Source organism: Larus michahellis, chromosome 1 (genome assembly GCF_964199755.1).
Source record: "Larus michahellis chromosome 1, bLarMic1.1, whole genome shotgun sequence".
Taxonomy (NCBI): Eukaryota; Metazoa; Chordata; class Aves; order Charadriiformes; family Laridae; genus Larus; species Larus michahellis.
The window spans coordinates 150,804,987-150,830,536 of record NC_133896.1 but is presented as its reverse complement, the minus strand read 5'-3'; the positions used below and the strand labels follow the sequence as shown (position 1 = coordinate 150,830,536).

General features: G+C 39.4%; 1 protein-coding gene across 39 annotated transcripts in view; it reads left to right on the top strand.

Annotated features, from left to right (window-relative positions):
* The window catches only part of INPP4A (inositol polyphosphate-4-phosphatase type I A), a 133,261-nt gene that overhangs the window by 100,748 nt on the left and 6,963 nt on the right, over positions 1 to 25,550 (top strand). For 23 of the 39 annotated variants that reach the window (XM_074608639.1, XM_074608649.1, XM_074608652.1 and 20 more), the window contains 9 exons: positions 1,034 to 1,307; positions 4,823 to 4,855; positions 9,714 to 9,886; positions 11,374 to 11,497; positions 12,348 to 12,474; positions 14,771 to 14,911; positions 16,259 to 16,356; positions 19,599 to 19,711; positions 20,068 to 20,222. In XM_074608639.1, the coding sequence (XP_074464740.1) occupies positions 1,034 to 1,307; positions 4,823 to 4,855; positions 9,714 to 9,886; positions 11,374 to 11,497; positions 12,348 to 12,474; positions 14,771 to 14,911; positions 16,259 to 16,356; positions 19,599 to 19,711; positions 20,068 to 20,222 (1,238 nt within the window). Of the gene's footprint in view, positions 1 to 1,033; positions 1,308 to 4,822; positions 4,856 to 9,713; positions 9,887 to 11,373; positions 11,498 to 12,347; positions 12,475 to 14,770; positions 14,912 to 16,258; positions 16,357 to 19,598; positions 19,712 to 20,067; positions 25,543 to 25,550 lie in introns of those variants that run through there. The other 16 variants (XM_074608743.1, XM_074608735.1, XM_074608697.1 and 13 more) reach the window with 2 other exon arrangements.

The window sequence follows — 25,550 nt, the reverse complement described above, 5'->3', positions numbered from 1 at the left end:
TCGGTCAACCAGCAAAGACCCTCTCTCTGTCCTATGCTTAGTTACTCCTTGGCACGGGGATACAAGCAGGCCTTAATAAATATTTCTGGATCTCCTAAACAGCAGAGATTGTTAGACTAGGGCATGGTTTTTCTGAAGTTGGTTCCAAGGGAAAGTAAATAGCTTTTAAAGTAAAAAAAACTGTCTGTACTACAAAGAGTTCTTACACTTCTTGAAGACAAAGCATATTTTGCGTGTGTTAGCTGTAGAATTCAGCCTTCCAGCCTTCCTGGCTTTTAATCTCATCTAAATATTTAGAACTTGCAGTCCATCTCTGTTTTGATTATGAACAGCATTTAAAAACTGTTTGCACAAAGAATTTAAATGGTTTTCCTTCCCACACTGCCAATTGAAATGAGAATTGGGCTGTGTAAATTCCATCATTATGTAATATAAACAGAAGTGAATTACATCTCAAAAATAGTTGATATTAATTAAAACCATCATTAATATTGTAAAATATCAGTTTAGAAATGAGATCGAATTAATTTTGGAAATGGATCCTTGCTAATTTAATTGTTTTGGCATACTTTGGCTTACAGTCAAACTCACAGTAAGGAGATATGAATAAAACTAATTAAGTTATTTAGATAGTAATACAATACAGTAATTTCATCTGTATTCACTGAGTTATGTATGAAAAAAGATGTGTGATTGTATACAATTATTATGTCAAACATAAGTTTCAAGGATAAACAATAGTGTCAACTGGAAATTGGAATAATAGTGCAGGAAGAAGCACTTAAAATTGTTCAGTAAATTTACTTAGAAAATAGCTTTGCAATTTATCACAGAATTCATGTCAGTACATATTGTTGTTATGCTGGTATACATTATTTATATATCCAGCGTGCACAAAGGTGAACATGATAGTCCAGATGAAAATTTGCAGAGGAATTGTGACTAGACTTACAGGAGGAAAAACATTGACAAGGCATTTGTTACCCAGTGTCTCTTTTATTTTTAAACTGAGAAAGAAATGTTTTCTTTTAAGGAGAAAGTTTGGTTGAATGTTGACAAAAGTCTGGAGTGTATTATACAGAGAGTGGACAAACTTCTCCAGAAGGAGCGCTTGCAAAGTGACAGCTGTGAAGATGTTTTCCAGTGTGACACCAGCTGTACTAGTAAGAAAGGTAATCGGGACACTCGTGCCTACTGGATAAATCCAGAAGATTTAAATGAGACCTCATCATCCTCACCACCTTCATCATCCTCACCACCACCTTCATCCACACCATCCTGTGCATGCCATTCTCTCAGAAAGACAAGTGCGTATGCCAGACACTGCTTCTCACTGCTGCTCTCTTGCTGTGCGCTGGCATCATTCCTAAGCCTCCGTTACATCCTTCCATGTGTTTTTAGTTCAGTGGTGGTGTTAAGCACTGATGTCAGGCAGAAAGGGAAGGTAGGGTATTGGGAGCTGCTAAGCCTATTACTGATTTTGAAATCCTGATTCTACTGAAATCATTGCCAAATCCTTTGATGACAGTGGCATTTGGTTTTCATGCTGGGTGTTTTAAGCTGGTAAAACAGGTGTTTGGGTTAGCATATGTCAAAACACCACCTCTTGTAGCTTTCCTGTTGGCTTCAGCTTCTTTGCAGCAATCAAAGCTTATTACAGTGAACCTCTATAAAAGATGAATAAAACATGAGAGAAGTGCAGGCACTACTGCAACAGTAATGGTCCTGCTGGGCTGCCAAAGCATAGGAAGGGAGCCAAGAAGTCCCATTAGACTGAACTTGGATGAACCTACTGGAGTTTAAAGCAAATTTTAACCCAAATTGTCAAAAGCTGTGGTGCTGAGGCACTCGATTAGTTAGACTTTTTGTAGTTGGAAGGTAGGAATTGGCAGTGCAAGCTGTCAGTGGAATAGCGCTATCAAAATTTGAGGTAAAGTGGGTGCTGGATTGAATCTAGCATAATGCCACAAGCATGTGAATGAAAGATATCAGTTTAGATTGACAGTTTTGCAGCCGTGCATTAAATTTCAGAACTATTTAATTTACATATATACTTATTTGATTTATTCTCACATTCTTTACATGTGGTCACTATGATTTGGCCACTTTGTAGAGCAGGTGTGCCAAGCTAAGCTCTAGAAAGATTTTTCAATTTCAAAAAAAGCTCTAGAAAGATTTGTGTTTTCATTTCCTTTTCCTGTTCTGTCTTATCGTTTGATGGCCCTTTGTCCCTTACGTGTGTCTGTGACTTCATGTCCATCCCATTGTTAATGTTGCAGTGGAAGGCAGTACCTTAAGAAAAAGAAAACAAGAAGTTAATGTTAATATATTTTTGTGTAGCTTTGTACATGTTACATATGATTTGCTTAGTATCTTAAATCACCATGTTTTTCTAGATTAGACTGACATTTTTGTGTATTATAAAGGAATAGGAGAGTTGGTTCTTGTTTCAGAATGTGTTCTCTATTAATCTTTGACTAAATTTCTTCTACCAGTTTGATACATTTAAATGTTTTGGTTTGCTAGCTAATTTATACAAAGTTTTATATATATTTACATTAAAGTTTTATCAGTAAATGTCAATGCACCTTCATATCAATGATTGAAATTTGTGGATTTTTAATATTAAAAAGAGTAGGAAGAATCTCCGGTGGGTGATGCCAGAACCTTTTGCCAAGACAATTCAATGCTGAAAGCAGCTTAGAACAGACATTTTCTTTCATTTTCAGTTGATCTTTTAAATCTGCTCTGAATCTTGACACTTATGCCATATAGAAGTGGAATTAGCTACACTTACCTATCAAAGGGGTTTTTTGTGTGCCAAGAGTTTCTGTAACATTTCTCTGCTTTTCCTCTAAAATAGGAAAAAATCTCTCCATTTAATCCACAGAACCTGGGACAGAAACATTAAATCAAGAAGTGTAACAAGCTTTAAAGCTAAGGGGCTTGCTTCCCAGTGCTACCTAAGTGTAAGGAATAGATCTGAAGTTTGACTGTCAACCAATGTTGGGTGAATTTAACTTAAAAAATCCTGGAGAGAGAATCCTGTTTCTTAGGTATCTCGTGCAAACATTGTTCGTAGGTCTTAATAAGCAATTTGAATTGCACTTGCGAAGTTTATTGTAAGCCAGGGCAAGCTGAGTGTTTGATCACATTCTCATCAGATGTAGTTCCTAATTAATGGTCAGTATTTTTGACAAAGGAACAGGTTCAATACTAATGATTTTACTGAAATCAATGGGTATTTTCCCACTGAGTTACTTTTCTTGACTCCACACCAAATCCGTCCTGTTAAATGGTTTTAAACTAGAAGGGGGTAGATTTAGACTAGATATTAGGAAGAAATTTTTTACAGTGAGGGTGGTGAAACACTGCGCCAGGTTGCCCGGAGAGGTGGTAGATGCCCCGTCGCTGGAAACATTCAAGGTCAGGTTGGACGGGGCTCTGAGCAACCTGATCTAGTGGAAGATGTCCCTGCTCATTGCAGGGGGATTTGGACTAGATGACTTTTAAATGTCCCTTACAACCCAAACCATTCTATGAATTCCCTTTCACTGTTACTTTCCACAACTGATCATGGGAATAACTGAGGGACAAAGAAGATCCTTTCTCTAAGTTCAGAATCACAACATTTTAAAGTTTTTATTTGTCAAGTATTCAAAGAACTAACACTTTTTCTGTTAGTAATTCTGAGTTTTGAATAAAAGACACTGAGCAAAGAGCAACGAGAATTTTTTTTGAAAGCAAAGTGAAAACCAGCAAACCAAGATAGTTCCAGAATTGGTAAGAGAGAGACAGTAGGATATTATTGAAGGACTTTAGAGGATCTCTCTAGAAATGAATGTTTGTGAAAGAAAATGCTGGCTGAAATAGTAGAATGGAGACTTAAGAAATTATTTTAACATGTATTTTTGTTATAAGCTTAGGTACTCATTACTAAAATTGCATGGGGGCATATAGCTTCTTTAGTGAACATGATGAGTTTTAATTTACTGAGAGGTTTTTATCTTGGATTGTCTAGCTCAGCTGATTGTCCTAATGCATACAATTGAACTTGATATTTTCTCGTGTTATTTTCAAATTAATAATCCACTGAGTAGTGAATCTAGATATAAACAGTAGGAGTTTAAATCCTGTTAGCTTAATGAACTACTTTTCATTATTGCAAGACTTGCTATAACAGGGTGTATATATATTAATTTTTTTTACTATTTGCATTACGCTGTAGTGTATTTTCATATGACAGCTTGTTCCTCCCATTGAAGTGAGTGTGGAATACTCACAGGCTTCGCTGGTGAGGAATCAGCCCTTAATATAAAATTTAATGCTTGTGTGAACTATCTTAGAAATTGTATAACGAAAATTTGTCTAAGATAGCAAAGTACAGTTTCTTTATTACTCTTGCCTTGTGGTTGCCTTAATGTCATTTTCTGTTAAGTGCGTTGAACTTACTGCTAGTCTTTTGCTCTTCTGTTTAGCAGCCTTACTGCCAGCTTATTCTATAATTGCACTATACCAGTGGTTCTCAAATTGTGCCTTGTGGATCGACAGTGCACTTGCTGGTAATCCACAGAGAGCTCCTGAGCTAGCAGGTACTGGCTTTCCTCCAAGTCCTCATCCAGGTATTTCTCTGATCAGAAACAGTGGAGTGGAGGAGGGAGCCCACGCCCTTAGTGCCTGCAGGTAAAGCAGTATCTCTGCTGAGCTCCTCTTCACTAAGTGAAAGTGTTTGAGAACCCTGGCATTGAACATTTGAGTTGCTTATGTTTAGACTGTGTTGCTGCTCCTTAATCATGCATGTTGCCCCTCCATTTCTGTGCAGATTGCAGCCCCACTCCGGAAGAATCTGGTCCAGGTATGTGCATTCATGGCTTCTGCTTCTTCTGAAAATTGCAGGGGTTTGTTCATAATTAACAACTGAACAAGTGCCTTGCTGTTAAGCTTCACCATTTTGAAGTGGTAATGCAGTATCACGTGAGTTACCTAAGCATATTGAGAAGTTATTATTTGCTAAATAATAGTGCACGGGGGTGTCTGGTAACTTCTCTTGTTCAGGTATGGGAGAGCACTTGTTCATGGTCTCTGGTTTCTGCAGCTGATGTGTTTTAGCAAACTGTTGTAGGTGACAATGATCTGAAGCCTGTTCCAAATGTCATTGAAGTCTGTGGGAGTCTGACATTTCAGACATTTCAAACATGCCCTTCTATATGTGCTGTTGAGCTGGCCTTTCTGAATGAGAACTCGAGCAGAACATGGAGCAGTCACCAAGGCTAATGGATAATCTCTGTTGTGGGTACATACCAAGCAGTGTTGGGCACTGCAAATCTTATGTTTCAGAACACAGAATTTAGGTAGACTTTCATTCCACTGTTAGACGCCTTTCCTCTGTCCTTGTACTTCCACACACTTGTGATGTGTTTACAAGGTCTGAATAATATGCCTCTGTAATACCACTCTCTAGCAGGTAGATGGCTGCAGTTTCTCCCATTTGAGATCAGTTTTATCTGAGTTCAGTGAAGGTTCTGTCTTTGAACTGTTACAGCATGGGCTCCTGGGTTTAGTGAAACCAGTGGGAAATAAAGCCCTAGTGCAGGTATGTTTTCCATCTTCACAAAGTATATTAATGTTCTTCTCGGGTATCCACCCTATTTCCTTCTGTCACTGAGAAAATGTTTTTAAACAATAAAAGACTTCACAAGTTTTTAATTCTTGGAACATCCCTTTAGTTTTTGCAAAATATGAATGTGGTGCATAAATGAATAGTAGTTAGTTATTTTTAAGATGGGAGTAATTAAAAGCAGTCAAGTCACCCCAACTGGGTACCCAGATATACCCAAAACTGCATCTTAAGTGGCTGAAACTGCAGTGTAGTGAAGTACTTAATGCTTGCTTCCCTCTGAAGCCAGATGTGACATGATTGTGTGCTTAAGTGGGTTGCTGATAATACTTTACTGGATCAGGGCTAAGCAACTACCACTTATTTAATAAATCTCTTTTAGACATCATGAGTCCTTGCCACCCTGACCTAAAACAAGAGCAGCTGTCGGTGCCCAGTACTTTGATTTATGGATGCTAGGGTTTTTTTAATATGAAAAGACTAAAAATATCTTGAAGGATCTGGAGGATATTTATTTTAATAATATTTTTATTGCTTTGGAGAAGAGAGACTCCTACGGGGGAAAAAAGCAAAACCTTTCCCCACCTGACATTACATCCTTGATTTATACAGGCTTTATGTATTAGGTTTTCTTAACAAGATTTTTTTTTTTCTTATAAAGTAGTCAATAGTGTATAGTCAGAGAAGGTCCACTATGTGAACTCATAGGCCTTCCCTCCCTCCTTCGTTCCTTCCCCCTTCCACTGTTTTTCAAAATGCCACATTTCAAAGTCTACGAAGTAGCAAAGTAGCAGCTGTCATAAGAAAAATAGCAAAGACTTAACAGGGCCAAGTCTGGCTCTTTTTTACCAGCCAGAATTCAATTGTAGCTGTCAGAGTGGAGACTGCAGGATTTGTCTCTTGCTGTATGATATAAAGCACTTAAAGCAAATGATAGGAATCCTGTTGGTTTGTACAATGCCAGTTTTTAAATGGAATAACTTTTAACATTAATTAGAAATGGGATTTGTGTCCCAGACATACCAACATCTTGGACTAGGCCTCTGGCTGTTGTAAATCTGTAACAACTTGTTTTTCGTAGAATCATAGGATCATAGAATCTTCATGGTTGGAAAGGACCTTTGAGATCATCGAGTCCAACCAAATAACCTACAATCTCTGCCACTAGAGCATGCCCTGAAGTGCCACATCTAGACGTTTCTTAAATACCTCTAGGGATGGTGACTCAACCACCTCCCTGGGCAGGCTGTTCCAGTGCCTGACCACTCTTTCAGTAAAGTAATTCTTCCTAATATCTAACCTAAACCTCCCCTGCCGCAACTTCAGACCATTTCCTCTGGTCCTGTCATTATTCACCTGGGAGAAGAGGCCAACACCCACCTCTCTCCAACCTCCTTTCAGGGACTTGTAGAGGGCAATGAGGTCTCCCCTCAGCCTCCTCTTCTCCAAGCTAAACATGCCCAGCTCCCTCAACCTCTCCTCATATGACCTGGTCTCCAGACCCCTCACCAGCCTGGTCGCTCTCCTCTGGACACGCTCCAGCACTTCAATGTCCCTCTTGTACAGGGGGGCCCAGAACTGAACACAGTACTCGAGGTGAGGCCTCACCAGTGCCGAGTACAGAGGCACGATCACTTCCCTACTCCTGCTGGCCACGCTATTCCGGATTGTTTCTAGCCCTATGTCAAATCATCCTACCTACGGATCTGCCCAGTCGAGTTTTAAAAAGTTCTATTTGCCTCATAGAACGTAACAGCAGAGCTCAGAGTAGATTTCACATTAGAATTAGTGCCTCATGGTGTTTGAAGGTGGCATTGATTGATTTGATAGCAAATATACTTTCAGTAATAAAGTTCTGTCAGGAAAATTAATGAGGGGAAGACAGAAGGACAGGAAAATCCAGGTGAAAGTTGAACACTTAGAGTTCTTTCACATTTATTTAAACACTGCCAATGAAATGTTCCAACCCGATTTGAGCCTGGGAGTGCAGTTCCTTTTATTACTGTTTATTGTTAATAGCAACTATCACTGACTAAAAACTTAAAAGAACATGGGTGACACCTCTGTGAAGTAGATAGCAAAAAGCATTTAGAATTTTGCAGACTGACAAGGGTTTGTTTTTTTATGGCTGAAATTTTAAACCAAGAAAATACACAGCACAGAGGATTTTTGCTCCTTACCCCAGATGAGCCATTGCAGTGCATGTGAGTGTTGGGAGAAAAAAAAACATCTAACAATTGGTTTCTCTTCAGGCAGGCTGGTATACCACCAGTGTACTTTGTGATTACCACAGATAAACATATTTTTCAAATGAAGTGCTGCCAGACACACTATAATTTTAAATCTCCACTGAGTTAATAACTATATACATGTATGTATATCCAGGCAATGAGATGATGATGATGTGCTGGAAGATCTTTTCAGTTCTTTTTGTCATTCTCATTTGTTTATCGAAAAGCTCTTAAATGCAGCAAGAGAAACTCTGTTAGTATCATCTGTGTTTTGCTTTTTAACTGTTCATGGGGCCATGTTATGGCATCTGATTTATTTTGAGAGAAAATACTTAATACAGTATAAAAGACAAGCTATAATTCCTTGCCTGTTTTTTTGATGTTTCCTGCGGGGTTTTTTGTGGCAGTGTAAGAGAGCCAAACCAACTTCCCCTTTCTGTAGTTTATTAGGTTATCTGTCTACTGGATAGAACTAAAGCAAAAAGGATAGGTCTGTTAATCTCGTCAGTTATGTTTCTGTTAGCAGACTTCCAAAGTTCCCCTCTTTGGCTGGTTATCAAAGAAACTTTTATTATTGCTAGCTCTTAGTCCTGCCTTTGAGTCAAAATCTCAAACAACTTCCTTTCAGGGGCTTGAAGTGTCCCATTCATGCAGGTTCTGATCTCTACGTTGCCTTGTTCCTACAGCCAGCTGGGCTGGGGTTCTGCGTGTTCTGTTTATGAGCTCTGGTGCTTTTTAAAAATAAAACTCATTGTCCTTCCCTTTAAAAGGAGAGATGTTCTGTTTCAACCTTACATTAAGGAGGGCAAAACCAAAGCACTGTTCTGTTTTTTTATATGTATATTGCAGAGAGAATGGATGTTGGTATAGTATCTGAATAATTTTTCATATGGTCATGGAAATGGGTTTTTGAAATCAGTGTTTGATTAAGACAAAAGATGAAAGAAGGAAAGAAAAAAAAGTGAGCTTATGGGGCATTTTAAGGCAGAACAATCTCTTAGGGAGAAGGAAGGCACCATGTTTTGTCCTAAAATAGGACTTCGGCAATCTAGTTTCATTTCTGTGCTTTCTGCGTAGGACCTTGAACAGAGTCCCTCTGGGACATATCTCATGTATTTCAGTGGAAGACAAGCTCCACACTACCTCCAAGGATCTGGCTAACTCCCATCTAAATCACTATACTTAGTGTTTCTTGCTAGCTAGCTCTAAGCCTTCAAAGCCACTCAACAGACAGAGGACACTTAAAAGAGTACCTACATGAATTTTTCACCTCTCTGCCTTATTATTCCTATGCTGCAAATGGGACATAAGCATTGTCTTACCTCACTGAGGTGCAACAGGGATCGATGAGATGGCGAGGCAGTTGAATGATACACCTGTGAGTCCACAAAAGATTGAAAGGCAAGATACTTGTGAGAAATCTCATTGACAGAAATGGCTAAGCAGATGTTCACTATTTCTGTTATACGATGGAGTCCATACTGTCTGTCCATGTATGCACTGTGAAAGGGTATGTTTGAACATGCACAGGCAGTGATATACACTTGTGTATATAGATATTAATCTTTCTGTTATACTTTCCAAATCAGCTATTGTATGGGCTGTTCTGTGGGCACAAATCTGGGAGCTATTACATGGTCAGGAAAGTCATAACAGCCTTACAGAGTAAAATTCTTCATATTTTCCTCATGCAATAACCACTTAATTAATAATAAGAAGGGAGTAACCAGCCAGCCAAAACAAAACAAGCCCTAAATATGAATTATCAACAGCTTTGACATGCAACAGGAAGTTTCTTCTTAATGCACTCTTGTTTGTTTCAAATAAAGTACTTACAGTGCTGTTAATTTTTTTCTTTTAACCAGGTGAATGGAGCGAAGCTCTTTATCCCTTGCTGACAACACTCACAGACTGCGTAGCCATGATGAGTGACAAGGCAAAGAAAGCCATGGTCTTTTTATTAATGCAGGACAGCGCCCCGACAATAGGGCTCTGCCTGAGCCTTCAATATCGCAGGGATGTTGTCTTCTGCCAAACTGTAAGCAAGCAAATATGCATGATTTGATTGCATTTCAACACATGGTAGGGTTTCTATGAAATATGAAAGATGACTATTTTCAGAACTTTTCAGATCTGTTCTACTCTTGGGTTTAACACTGTGATCTCCTCTCACAGGCTGTGCTATCCTGTCCTTACTGCTTACTTTTTTGACATTATTTGGCATTTGACAATATGTAACTTAAGTGTCTCCTTGAATATACCTTCTCTATTTAAAAAAAAAAAATATATTCCATTGCTAGTGAAAATATCCTGCTGTCTACAGAAATAACCATTGCCTTCAAATGGCACCAAACTAAAACCAGAAGTAAGATATGAAAGAGGGGTTAAAAATATCCCATGAGCAGAAAGTGTACTCCCTCAGTTACATTTTGTTGTTTTCTGCATCGAGAAAACCAACAGGACCTGTGGTACCTAACGAGAGAAGTCCAGCTACAGGGAGAGAAATAAGTGGGTTTTTTGGTTTTGGGTTTGGTTTTTTTTTTCCCTAGAAGTTCTGTTTTTGAGCCTGGTGGGGTCTCTTCTGTTGGACACAGACGAGCAGGTGTCTGCACTAAAAAACCTTCCACATTTCTTCTGCCCACTACACTTCTGTAGTGTGTCTACTTCCCCATGAAATCAGTATCTCATTCATTTATCTCTTGGATAATTCAAATATCTCTTGGAGTGTTTGGTGGGGCTGTTGTCCCAAAATGTAATAGCTCATAGAGATAAATTAAGGGAATTTTTCTATACAAAACCCACTTCATATTGCAGATAATTTTAAAACTCAATGCTTTGAATATGTTTATCCACCATAAACATAGCTTTATTCCCTTTTGTTTAATACTGCAGCAAAGTCATACACATGTGTACATATATGGCAGTCACCTGGGAAATTCCTTTGTTGACAGAGTGAATTAAGACTAGTACTAATCTTAGATCTTAGTACTGATCTTAGTATTAGGTCTTCAAGACCTTGTCCTGAGTATCTTGTGACACTAGAGTTTGAATCTTTGCATAAAGCAAACAGGTATTGCATTTTTGAGCTTTTTTAACAAGTCATTTTTTTTAGAAAAAAAATCATTTATTCATACTATCAACATTCATGACCTGGAACTAGCTGTGTTGCTTTTCCATCTGTGACTAAAACAATTTCCAAGGAGACTCTTGTAATTCGTACGTTGTAGACCCTAATATAAGTGATTGTGTCCAGAAAACAAGTAGACGTGAGAGCAACAGGATTCCCATTTTGGGAGAGCTTGCGAGATGAAGGCAGCGTGCCCTGAATCTGCTTTTATGAATGTTTTGGGGTTTTGTTGGTTGGTTGTCTCTCTTCAGCTGCAAGGAAGAGTGACATTTAAGGGAAAAGAGCATCAGTCTGACAGATTTTATGGCACCTCTTATATGTGATATTGTTTCCGTTTGGGGCTGAAGAACCCTTTTTGTCTTGAATCATTTCACTCTTGTCTGTTTTCTCTCCCACAGCTGACAGCTCTCATTTGTGGTTTCATTATCAAGCTGAGGAACTGCCTGCATGATGATGGATTTCTAAGACAACTCTACACCATTGGCTTGTTGGCGCAGTTTGAGAGTTTGCTGAGCACTTACGGTAAAGGCACAGGGCAAGTGGGTGCTATTAGCTGTTGAGTCTGCAAATTCTTCATTTAATTGGCTACAGCAGAATATGAGTGTTTGTGACAGCCTGCAGCTTAGCTACAAAATGATTTTGAAAACTGAAATGCAAAACCAGATTATATCTGGAGTACTTAATTAGCTTACAACTCTGAATTTTTTTTTTGCATTTAATTGAATTACTTCTAAAAGATAAAGTGTACTTGGTTTATAATACAAAGGAAAAAAACCCAAAACGTATCATAGTGATTTTTTTTTTCAGAAAAGACATGGATTTAAGTTCTGGTAAGCTGGGAGAAACTGTGCTCAAAATATGCTTTTTCAGTTGTCTTAACCTCCTGTAATCTTACAGTACAAAGTGAGGTTGGAGAGAAAATAGAAAAAGGGAAAGTACTTCACTCAAAAGCGTTTCATTCCTGTGTCTGAACAGCCATCTGGGCTGCCAGTTAGGGAATGCTTTACTGTACAAATCTGGAATGTCCTGTAACTTTTCCAACACACTTTTCCAATGCAAAGGCTATTATGACTGTGACAATGCTGAGAAGTACTTACTGGCATCATCTAAATTGGAAAGTCAGCATATAGTCTACTTGAAGAATAGTAGTCTGGACTGTACTAGAGAATTGGTGTTTTCTAAACTTGCTAAACTCGTAAAGTCATGACATTGTCTGCTGTCTGTAGGTCAAGGTGAAGGCTTGAGCTCCAGAGCCTCTTCATCCATAAAACTTCTTTATGAGAGCAATGACCTACAGTTGTCATCAAATTGATAAAGGGAAATTATACATAACAAGTAATGATTACGATTCACTTTCTCCTCCTTGATTTAGGTGAGGAGCTGGCAATGCTGGAGGACATGAGTTTGGGAATCATGGACTTGAGGAATGTAACCTTTAAAGTAACTCAGGCCACATCAAATACATCTACTGACATGCTGCCAGTCATCACTGGAAATCGGTAAAAAAAGAATGCAGGGGGAGGGAGTAGGAAGTGGAGTGGGACTGCGGACAGGAGAAGCAGTGATACTGCGCTTGAGATGAATTATATGCTTTTCTACTGTGCTGGTTTTCTCCTCAGAACTTCGAATAAATTCTTTAAAGTGGACTTACTCATTTTTACTGATGTTTCCTTTTACAGGGAGCTAAGCTGAAAAGAGGTATATGGCAAGGCTCAGACCATGGCAGTATTGTTTTATGAATAAATATCATCTCAACCTAGCCTTCCACAACCAAAAGACAGAAGTATTGAATCTTTTCTTCAGCACTTGTGCTGTTTTTAAGTTTCATACTGACTTTTGAAGCTGATTTCATTGTCTGAAATTCACTGCTGTTGATCAGTTGGTCAGTTCTTTACTGTATGCCACTGACTAATGGGCTGCCATTACCACAATGAGACACAGAATGTGTATCAGGCAGTTGATGGGCTGCTGCTGAGGTGAAGCCTATTTAGGATCAATTTCCAAACTATCAGGGCCAAGCTGGCTTTAACTTACGGATGCTTGTGAAACACCAGACTTGGTTCGGCTACTTGTCTGAAAAATTTTCAAGTTTGAGCTTAAAAGCAATTTTGTTTTACAAGTCTGAAGTAACAAACATTCACATCCTCACATAAAGTGAAGTGTGAGTGATCTGTTACAGCTTTATTATGATGGTAAGCATTTACAATAGAGTCACACTTCCTTTTGAACGCTGCAGCCTGCTTATCAGCTGGCCTTGTACTGGTTTCTGACATGGGGTGATGGGCCCCTGCAATAGAGTTCTTGCCCAGAGGGAGCCAGTTCACAGATGGGGATGAAGCTGTGGAAGGACAGAGGCCTCACGAAAGTCAATGTTTTAATGTTTCTCTATTTCAGAGTCTTTAGAATTTTTAGTTTCAAATTTGATTTCTGGAGGAAATAAGGCTTATTTGATTACAGTGTGCTGTACCAAGCTCCGCTTTAGCTTTGCCCAGCTTTGTCCACATCTTATAAAAACCTAGAATTCTCAAAGGTAAAAAAACATTTAGAGGAACTTGGTTACGTTAAGGCTCACATGCAATGAAAAGTGCCTGGCTGAAGGAGTTCTGTAGTACAATCATGTATGTTATGGAAATTGCTGAGAACTGTGGAAATGGCTGACAGCTGACAGAAAATTCCTTTCAAAGAAAACCTTTAGTTGAAACTTGCCATCAGCTATAGGACACTAATCAGCAGGAAGCCAATCTTCATTAGTTTCAGGTCTGATAGTGTTACTTATTATTTTAGTGTCTAGATTTTACTCAGGAAAGAGAAGAAAGAAATCGTGCATATTTATTTTGGTGCAAACTATTGGAAGCTTTACATTTAAAGGTGAAAATAGGTTTTTTGCTTTCAGACATAGCGTAGGATTTGTGTGTCCATCCAATGTAAATGTGCAACAGAGCAGTTTTGATTACCTTATTATATACTTCTCATAGTTCTTTTGCTGTACTTGAGAGTTCTGCACTGTAAAGACTCAGATGAAACACCAAGGTATTGCTTCTAATACTTAACACACAGCACATAAACCACAGTAACTTGTGTCTTGGCAGTTCTGACATAGGGTAATATGACATACCTTAGCCTCTACCGATGTCATAGGATAAGGTAAGTTGCGTTACCTCACATTTGCCATGAGATAAAGCATACACAGTGCTCTTTGCTGTAGCTCAGCTGACCCAAGGTAACCCGTTGTGCTGCAGGACGAGCTTGTATGTCTGAGTCATAAGTTTCTGTATTGGTGCTTTTGTTAGCTCCCCCTTCAATTTATGCTTGGGTTGCTACTGTCATTGTCTCTATCCTTGTGCTCAGAAATGTCAGTACTAGTGACTGTATCCAAAAATGTATCCTTTTATGCATGTGCATCATCCCTAGCCTTTAACATTTTAAAATCAAATATACTTTACTCTTGATGAGATGGGAACATGCCAAAATTTGGCTTTTTCTACCCAAGTTGTTCAAGAGGATCAGTATTAATAAGCACAGCAAAATCAGCTTTTGTCAGGAAATTGGCAGATCTGATTGAAAAGTCCATGGGGATGTAAAATCAACATTTTGGGTTGCTGAAGGTTTGTTTTTGAACTAGAATAGCTTTTCTGATTAGGAGCAAGCTGTTCCTTCGAGTCCTCAGTTTTGACTGATACTTATTTTTTAATACTCATGTTATGTTCTAGATGTTATCCCTCTTTACATAAATAACGCATTCTTGGAATGTAGCTTTTTGATCTTTATGTCTAATAGCTGTTTATTTCTTTACAGTGATGGATTTAATGTGAGGATCCCTTTGCCAAGCGCCTTGTTTGATTTGTTGCCGCGAGAGATTCAAAGTGGCATGTTACTGAGGGTTCAGCCTGTTCTTTTCAATGTGGGAATCAATGAGCAGCAAACCCTAGCAGAGAAGTAGGTATTCAGTCATGCAAGCTCAACCTTAATGGCAGTTCAGCAATCTCCTGTTCTGATGGAAATATGTCTCTATGGAGTTGCACTGTTGCATTACTAACAGTGATTCAGTTTCTCCAATACACAAACAAGGGAATACTAAATGAAGATGTCAAATGCAAAACAAACAAAAGGAGGTCCTTCTTTATATGGCACATAGCTGTGGAGCTCCTTACCTCATGGCCTTGAGTCTAGTGCGGGTTTATGTAGTTCAGAAGTGAATTTACAGAAGGGGAAATGTATCATGGGCTATTTAACACAGAGGTGGCGCTTGTGACCTGAGACCTTTGTGAGTGACAGATCACTAGAGGCTGAGAGATCATTCTGAGTATTGTTCTGTATTTGCCCTCTTGGTTCTGCAGTCTCCCTTAGACTCCCGCTTCTGGCCACTGTCAAAAACCAGGATGATGGGACCTTTTTTTAACATATCTTTGCAGTACTTCTGTAATGCAACACTGTTCTTGTAAAGCTGAAAAATATAATTATGTAATTACATTTGCTAGGGAAACTGTTCAGTTTTGGAAGAGCCACCAGAGCCTCCCTCTGTTATGGCCATAACCTGTAAAGAATACATTGACAGAGCACTACTCTAATGGAGAACTCCAGTGAAGTCAGGCATATGCGTGTTGTGACAGCAGCCTTGATACTGGGGTAAAGTGTGCAGTATGATGGTGGACAACTAGAAAAAGTCTAACAAAAGCATTCCAGCAGTTACTGTTGTCCTCTGTTGCCTATAAAGGGAGCCCAAGGTGACTAGCACAGTTACAGATGTCTACACTTTGTGTGCGTATCTATGTATGTACAGTTAGATGAGATGAATCATGGCATTGTTGACAATATTTATTACATTCATGGTTTATTACTCCTACATCCGTATTTCTCCTTCACATATCTGAAGTCAAAATTCTCAATCCTATCTACTTATGTTATGGCTATTATTGGATAATGAACTAAACTAGTAAATCCATTATTAAAAGTTTGAATTTAGGCAAAATGATTTACCAGATGGTTATTTAATATTGAAAGAGACACACAAAAGCCAACACATTTTAATTACTATTTTCTACAAGATTTTTCATTCACCTTCCTTCCCACTTTTACGCTCACACTGATATATTTTGTTTTTCTGTAATGAATCACTACAACACTTTTCTGTTATACTTTACTCTGCATTTGAATGGTTAGGAATTTCATGGGATGAATCTTTAAACTGTTTTCTTGTAGTCATATTGCCAAGTGCAGTTCTTTCAAAGACGAGGTGAAGCATTCTACCTTGGGTTTAACTGTTCCCTTCTTCATCTTTTAAAGGTTTGGAGACACCTCACTGCAAGAAGTAATTAACATGGAAAGCTTAGTGCGATTGAATTCGTATTTTGAGCAGTTCAAGGAAGTTTTGCCTGATGATTGTAAGTATTTGGTAATTAATGGCAAATTTGATTGAACAGCACAATTTAGGCTGATTTCATTTGTTTGCCTCCATGTTTGTTGTTTAAATGTTAATGATACGCCAGCATTAGTAACTTCCAAGATATGGTGCAACTCTATTTTAATACATTAGTACTAAGTAGGGCAGATTCCAGAGGTTTAAAGGTCAGTCTGATTAACTTTCCTTTTTTAATTTACTTTTACTTTACATCTGTGAGTGGTGTTATGTACTGTATAAAAATGCAACTAGGAAGTTAGATTGTTGTGAGGGGAAGGCATAAAAGTGACAAGTTACAGCAGCAGCACTTTTATGTGCAGTTTTTGGTCACATTCTCTGGACTTATGATAACCTGCACAGAGAGCAACTGCCGGGTTTTTTTCTCTTTTCATGTTTTTTGAACTCTTTTTTACCTTTATAATTATTCTACACTATTTTTAAAGACCACTGGTGCTACGACCTTCAGTTTATCATTTGCCAGTAACACGCCTTACGCCAGAGGTTTTTCTTCAAGTAACTTGAAGTTGTGAATAAGGCTGGTGTGCAGTGTTGGACAGGTGGCATTAACATGTACCTTAAGAGTGAAAGAAAACAAAATAGTCTTGTGTCCACCTGCCTTTTCTCCCTTAAAAAGAATGGCTACTTGTCATTACATCGATCCCTGCCACATTAAATGAGTACCACAAAGAGGGAAAATCTGCCTCCTACCAAAACTTCCTTCTACTTCACTGTTTGTCCTGGGTAAGTGCAGACATATTGTACCTGATTTTGCAATTCAGCTTGGACAAATGGTTTGTGGTTATAAACATTAAGCAAAATTCTTTATTAGAAGTGTGAAAAAAATACTGCGGATGTCCCAGCAGGTGTGCTAAGAAATGCTCCGTGAAAAGCTGAGACTGTATGGGCAAACCTGGGACTGTGATTCTCATAAGGAATGTCTGAGGGTGTGTTTTGTACCTCCTCCGTGGTGATATTTAGGATGTACAAAGTGAAACATACTTTTCCATGAACCATTGTCAGGAGAGATTAAAATTTTACCTTTAACAGTAAAACAGGTGGTTATTATGACTAGCAAGTGGTGTAGTCTGTGGTAAGTAGAGGCAAAAGGAAAATCAAATGGATCATTCTATTGAAGATAGAATCACAGAATCATTTAGGTTGGAAAAGACCTTTAAGAACATCAAGTCCAAACGTAAACCTAATACTACCAAGTCCACTACTAAACTGTGTCCCTCAGCACCACATCTACACATCTTTTAAATACTTTCAGATGCGGTGACTCAACCACTTCCATGGGCAGCCTGTTCCACTGCTTGACAACCCTTTCTGTGGAGAAATTCTTCCTAATATCCAATCTAAACCTCCCCTGGCGCAACTTGTGGCCATCTCCTCTTGTCCTATCTCCTGTTACTTGGGAGAAGAGACCGACCCCCACCTCACTACAGCCTCCTTTCAGGTAGTTGTAGAGAGCGATAAGGTCTCCCCTCAGCCTCCTTTTCTCCAGGCTAAACAACACCAGTTCCCTCAGCTGCTCCTCACAGGACTTGCTCTCTAGACCCCTCACCAGCTTTGTTGCCCTCCTCTGGACACGCTCCAGCACCTCAATGTCTTTCTTGTAGTGAGGGGCCCAAAACTGGACACAGTATTCAAGGGGCAGTCTCACCAGTGGCGAGTACAGCAGGGGATGACCACTTCCCTAGTCCTGCTGGCCACACTATTTCTGATACAAGCCAGGATGCTATTGGTCTTCTTGGCCACCTGAGCACAATACTGGCTCATATTCAGCCAGCTGTCGACCAACACCCCAGGTCCTTTTCCACCAGGCAGCTCTCCAGCCACACTTCCCCAATCCTGTAGCGCTGCATGGGGTTGTTGTGACCCAAGTGCAGGACCTGGCACTTGGCCTTGTGGAACCTCATACCATTGGCCTCGGCCCATCGATCCAGCCTGTCCACATCCCTCTGTAGAGCCTCCCTACCCTCAAGTAGATCAACACTTGCACCCAACTTGGTGTTGTCTGTAAATTTAGTGAGGGTGCACTTAATCCCCTCATCCAGATCGTTGATAAAGATATTAAACAGAACCAGCCCCAATACTGAGCCCTGAGGAACACCACTTGTGACCAGCCTCCAACTGGATTTAACCCCATTCATCACAACTCTTTGGGCCCTGCCATCCAGCCAGTTTTTTACTTAGCTAGATTACGCCCGTCCAAGCTGTAAGCCGCCAGTTTCTCCAGGAGAATGCTGTGGGTAAAAGTGTTGAAGACTTTAATAAAGTCTAGGTAGACAACATCCACAGCCTTTCCCTCATCCACTAAGTGGGTCACCTTGTCATAGAAGGAGATCAGGTTAGTCTAACATACTATTTGCTGTGAGAAGATATGTAGTCCAAAAATAAAACCTTATGTATCACCCCTGTGCGGTTCTTTTTGTCACGTAGTCATTTTTTAACAGTGCATACCTCCTTATTTATCCAGTCACTGCTTTAGTTCATGTCCTCTGTAATTACCCCTTTAAAAAAAAGACAACAAAAAAGACAGCCTATTTAATACTTATTGATTTTCTTGAATATCTTGCTACATATGTAAGAGATGATGTGCAACACTTTGAACGTATGACTACTGAAAGTGCCCTAGATATTGAAAAATTTCAACTGATTTATTTCCACTTAGTGGAATATTAATGAACAGATCATGGCAGTGCGGTGTCCTGTCAGAAAGAGTGTTTCTTGTAACTGAACACTGGACAGCTTGCATATTTAAAATTGAAAATACAAGCAGAACATAAAGTATCTTCAGAGTTTCTATGGAGACATGCATGATATCCTATCACCTCTGAGGGGCGATAATACAGGCAGTAACATGTTTATATACAGTTCTGAATAGTGTTTGAAAGCAAGTTCATCTATGACACACAAACCAAGATACTGTACCACTCTTGCTCTCTTTGTTCACTCTGTTATTATATTGCTGTCAGATTTGGAGCCCTTGAAGTTTTAAATAACCTGAATGTACATTTCCAGTTGAGTTTAATTAAACTTGAATTTGTTTTGTTTGTGGTACTAAGTAATTAAGAATTGGATTTATTGTTGTAACCTTTGGTAGTTTCAAAAAAACACAATTGTGTTTGCAACAGGCATGTAGGAATGCTTTCCACAGAACTTATCTTTGTAAAAGTGTTGAATACAGATAAATAAGTGAAGTTTGTTTTGTTTGTTTTATAGGTCTACCTCGATCTCGTAGTCAGACGTGCCTGCCTGAACTGTTAAGATTTCTGGGACAAAATGTACACGCAAGGAAAAATAAGAATGTTGATATCCTTTGGCAAGCTGCTGAGGTATTTATTAATCTGGAGCATCTCTGCATAGTTCAGTTGGTTTTCTGTACGCATATGTATTTTTCGCCTTTTTTATTACCAATATGTTTGAATTTCTTCATTTGCTTGCATGTTGCTTGGAAATGCTGCCAGGCTAAACCTCCTCTAGAATGATACATGGGGAGATAAAATGTATTTTCCCCATCAATATTTTCCCTACAACTCATGCAACAAAGTTCTGCTGTCTCAAAGATTACAACTTTAGACATCAAAGTCCTACGCAACCTTTGTGTCTCTCTGAGGAGAAGTACAGGTGTGTTCTCTGACAGAAGGTTGTGCATGAGGAAGGAATGATGAATTGTATATCCCATTTCTAGATATGCCGCAGACTAAATGGTGTTCGATTTACAAGCTGTAAAAGTGCCAAGGATAGGACTGCCATGTCGGTCACCCTAGAGCAGTGTTTGATCCTACAGCATGAACATGGAATGGCTCCACAGGTCTTCACCCAGGCTCTGGAGTGTATGAGGAGGTAAGAGTTTGACTGCGTCACTTATTCCTAAATGAGGCACCATGCAAACTGCAGAGAAGCACCGGTCTCTGTTTCTATCAAAAGGGAAAAAAGTAAAAGTCAGAAAATGGCAAAACTGGCTGCTAGAATTCATCCCTCCCCTGCATGAGTGAGTTCCGTATGCTAAAGCTGGTTGTTACCAGATTTGCATCAGATGGGCTTCAGTTTTCAGTAGTGAATCAGGAGTTTTCAGAGAAGCATGTAAAAATGTGTTTTCAATTAATGCTGAGCTTACAGAACAGGAAACTGGTGCTTCTTTGAAAGTTGTTTAAGGATGAGCTTACCTGAACTATCATAGCATTGGGTTTCTTAGTTCTAGATCAGGCAGATTTCTCAGGGATGACCTGTCTTTTGTTCTTGGAAACACAGACACCTGCAGTTTGCACTGGTTTGCCATGTGTCTTCTCTAGCAATGAAACACTGCTCACTGGGCGAGATGTCAGTACGAGTGTTTCACAATACAGCAACCAAATTTCATCACAATGTGTCAGTGTGCTGTTGTCGTATCAATATAATGATGTTCTGTATTCTGAAGCAGCAGAGATGTTTGTAGAATTAAATATTGTACTAAAAAAAAAAAAAAAGAAGAAAATCTGTTTACTGTTGTTCAATGCCTTGTTTCAAGCACTGCTGGAAAACTCCGTAACTCACATACCAAAAGAAAGGATAAGAAATCTAGCTTTAGTCTTTATCGATGTAGTTCAACAATGCTGTTCAGTCCTGTTTTTCAACATTCACTCTTACCGAATGTACTGTACTGTGTGTCTTCTCACCAAATTCTCTAGAGTGTTCAATTCTCTTATCCTTTCTGTATGTTTTTGCTGTTTGACCCTTTCTTACTCTTCAGTTATCTAGAAGGAAAACGTCTCATATAATAACACTTGCAGCCTCTTACACTAATAATTTGGTTTTTGTATCTACATCTGGTTGGATGTCACAGGACTTTTTTATTTTCACTTTTTTGCTGCACTTTTTGCTGCATTGTTACAGAGTTAGTACAGTACATGAAAACTGCATTCAGAGACTAATTAAACCTTGATATTAGAAAGAAAACTTGGAACAGCTTTGTGAGGGAGAAGTTATTAACTTAAAATGGAGCTAAGTGGCTCTCAAATATCTTTCTTTAAATTATGCAACTTGTCAACTGAGACATCTGAAAGAAAGCTTTGTTGCACGGTTGTTTATTTAGTAAGAATAAAAACTGAACGGGTATAATACTAGGAAGCTTGTTACTTTCTTTAGTTACTGAGTTAATGGGGTTTTTTTTTAATGCAGTCATGGACACAGTGAGACAAACATTAATAATAACATTGTTTTGGACCTTCAGACTATCAATTTAGTATAACACAGGATCAGATAAAATATCGACCCAAGAAGCACATTGCTTTATGTTGACCTACACAGGGATTTTGAAAGAGGGCCAATTTAATCAAAACCTTTGGCTCATGTGTTCTAGCAACATCAGGGACTTGCTCTGACAGGTAAAAAACATGACTTTCTCTTCTGTTAAATCTTTGACCGAGAGAGATTGTGCAAAACAAATACTGACTAGTCCTGAAGGAATACTAAGATTAGACCATTTTTCAAGACCATCACTCTTTCTTCCTCACATCTCATTGCTCTCTGGGTTAGGTGGTTGTGTTTTTAAAATTATTTGCCAGTTCTGCTCAGAAACAATGGCACAGGATTAACAAAGTTTAACAAGAGAGATAGGATTAAGGAAAAATATGTAGGAGTCCAACTCCACGCAAACCCATTTCAACCGGGACAGGATGACCTGACCTAGATGACAGACAAATTGCTTCCAAATTCCTTTCCAAATTTGCATTCAGAAAACTTGCTTTTTCTTTTAACTTGTGTCTTTTATTTGTGTAACTGTACTGTAAAAGGGAGACTTGGTTCAGTCTTGAAGAATTCTGAAGTTTCTGGGTCAGTTGGAAGGAGAGGGAAGAAGTACTATTAAGTTGTGAGACTCAAAAGTATTTCATCTCTTCTTTGCTGGTAACTTTCCAGAGAAGAAAAGCATCCTTGCTTACATTCTTCTATTCTTCAGAAATTAAGAAAACACCCTCTTCTTCCATGTGATGTTGGTCTTCAGAGGTGCTAGTTCCCACTTACTCCTCCTCAAGGCCTTCCTTTCCTTCCTAGTCTTGTGATAATTATGTATGCATGATGATTATCGTGGACATCAAGGAGAGAACATTGAGTGCTCGTTGTAGATTCTTGTAGAAATTCACAGATACACGTTTGTGGCTTTCACCTTAGAAACAAATATTCTATTAGAATAAACTCACTTTTCTGTAAATAAGTCGCAGCTTTTCCAGTCCCAAATCAGATATATGGTAACTCACAGCCTACAGACAGTAAAGTCATGATGATATGTCTGGAAGTCCAAGCTGCAGAGGAAATGACTAGCTAGCCCTTAAAGGCAGGTCAAGAGTCGAAGTCCAACTGGATCACATAGCTTCTTCCATCCACAGCAGTGCCGACACTCCCCACTAGACCTGTGACTCCCTGCCCTCCTCCCCCCACCTGGTTACTGTCCCATCAGATACACCAGTGCAGCTGTTTGTATGAATATGCTTTAATCCAGTTTCAGTCAAAATCAGCCTGGGTAGCAAAATGCTTTATGTGTTTAAGGTAGCCCAGCTCATTTTCATTAAACCAATTAGGAAGTTGCAACAAAAGCAGTTCAGCCAACAGAGAAGAGCTGTCTCTGATAGGGGATTTGAAAAGCAAAAAAAATGAAATGGGGTGAGGGAAATAATCTCTCCTAGCTGCCATGGTGATGATTAAAAAGGCTACGTAATAAAGCCCTGACAGTCATGTTTGGATATAACCACTCATTGCAATAAAACAGCCATGATAAAAAGCTTGGTTAGATTTCTTCACTGGTTGACTGCCTTTAAGAATAAAACTGTGGTGGGTTGACCCTGGCCACCTGCTTGACACCCACCCAGCCACCCTCTCACTCCCCTTCCTTAACAGGACGGGGGGGAAAATATTATGAAAAAGCTCGTGAGTTGAAGTGAAGACAGGGAGATCCCTTGCCAGTTACTGTTACAGGCAAAACAGACTCAACTTAGAGAAAATTACTTTCTTGCCAATAATTTGGATGGTAAGAAACAAAGACAAAAATTAAAACGCCTTCCCCCACAACCCCTTTTGTCCCAGGCCCAAGTACTTCACTCCTTCATTCCCAATTCCTCTGCTTCCTCCCCACACTGAACAGTGCACAGGGGATGGGGAACAGGGGTTCAAGCTCAGTCCATTACAGCTCCTCTCTGCTGCTTCTGCCTCCTTGCACTCTTCCCTGACTCCAGCATGGGTCCTTCCCACAGGTTGCAGTCCTTCAGGATAAACCTGCTTCTGCGTGGGCTCTCCATGAGCTCAGTTTCCTTCAGGAAATATTCACCTGCTCCACCATAAGGTCGTCCACAGACTGCAGGGTGGATATCTGCTCCACCATGGTCATCTCCATGGCTGCACCTCCTCCCCTCCTTTCCTGACTTTGGTGCTTACAGGTCTGTTTCTCAGATCTTTTCCCATCACTCCTCACTGCCATGCAGTGTTTTGCCATTTCTTATGCACGCTTTCCCTGAGGCACCACCAGCATGGTTGAGGGGCTCAGCTGTGCCTGCGGTGGGTCCATTTGAGCTGGCTGGAACCAGCCGTGTCCAGCATGAGGCAGCTCCAGCTGCTTCTCACAGAGAGGATTCCCATACGCAAGCTGGATTAGCAGGGAATTTGCTGTGTTTCTTTACCCTGGTCCTCTCCTAGAAGTAGTCTGCTGATGAATATTTTAAGACACTGTACAATTTGGTATATTTGGTATTTCCAAAAGTTGACTTTTCACCCCTTGTGTGGAAGCATCTAGATGGGCCAACAGTGACAAAGAAAGCACTTTCCAGCCGTCATTCCCACTGTATGTGTCTGTGCATATGTCTTTGTGTAAAATTGAATAGCTTGGCACTAATTTTTAATGGTAGAGATGTGGCATGTGGTGTTCATAACATCTCACCATTTTGAGCCTTTCTTCCTTCTTTCCTTCTCCCATTGTTTTACTTCCTTATCTATACCCTAAAACGCTGTTCTTCCTCCAGGTTATTCTGCTGAGCCTTTTTCCACCACTTTCCAGTCAGATTAGCTTTCCACTTACTGATTCTCCTGATCACACACGCACACACCCCTCCCCACTGTTACAAAGAAAATTGGGATTTGCAGGCACCGTCCAGTGAAGGCACCAGAAGTGAAAACATATTTTGATCACCAATTTGGATGTGTTAATCCAGATCAGAAATACAGTTGGTTTAGTTCCATGCACACCTAATTCCATTTGACTTGAAGCGTCACCAGCATCTCTTTCACCACCTCTAGGGTATCCCTAATGTCTTCCAAAACATTGTTGGTTCCCTAACTTTGCTACACAACCAGCAAGGTTGTGTATCACCATATGTATCACATATTTTATGGATGGAGTGAGCACATTTGTTCTAACAGGATCAGGCTCATAGGTTGCATTTAGTTGTTGCTTTGTAAACTAAAAATAGAGTTGGACTACACAGGGCATAAGAGTGATCCAAAATGAAACACCACCCTACAAAGCCTTGGGTTACCTGAAGAGATGTTCTCCACCGTAGGCCTTTGATGCTCAAAGCAATGTAAGAAACGGGGGCATAATGAGATGCATGCATATATTGAGGCACTTCAGAAATACGCATTTTGGAAAGCACATTGACACACACTTGAATTCATGTTGAAGCAGAAGAGTAAGTGGGTGGTTTGGGGATTTTGTTTACATATTGCGCAGGTAGTCAAGAGGTTAAATTATTTCACTGCAGCCTACATGGAAAGATGTTTGAAAGGGTCAAATACTACAATGGTTATTCATGTTCAGCTTGCTTTTCAGAGCTCCACTTCTTTACAGCATGCGGAAGCATGGCAGAGCAGCATGGGATATTATTGCTTGGTAATCTGAAAGAGTGAACATGGAAAACCATTTATGTTCAACCTACATGTGTTTATTTTCAGTAGACTACAGTACTTCTTTCTTATTTTTCTCTTTTATTCTCTTTCCCTCTCCTTATTTCTGTAATTGTGCTAATACATATTTTTGAGATGTTTTTCCACGCTTCCTTTATTTCATCTTCTGGTTTTGTTGTACTTTCTTCCATGTTTATTCATTTTCTTGACCACCTTGTGTTGCCATCTCTTTTTATACATTCATTTGCATGTCTGTCTTCCTTTCTGTTTTATTTTCCCTCCTCCCAACCTTCTTCCTTTTCACAG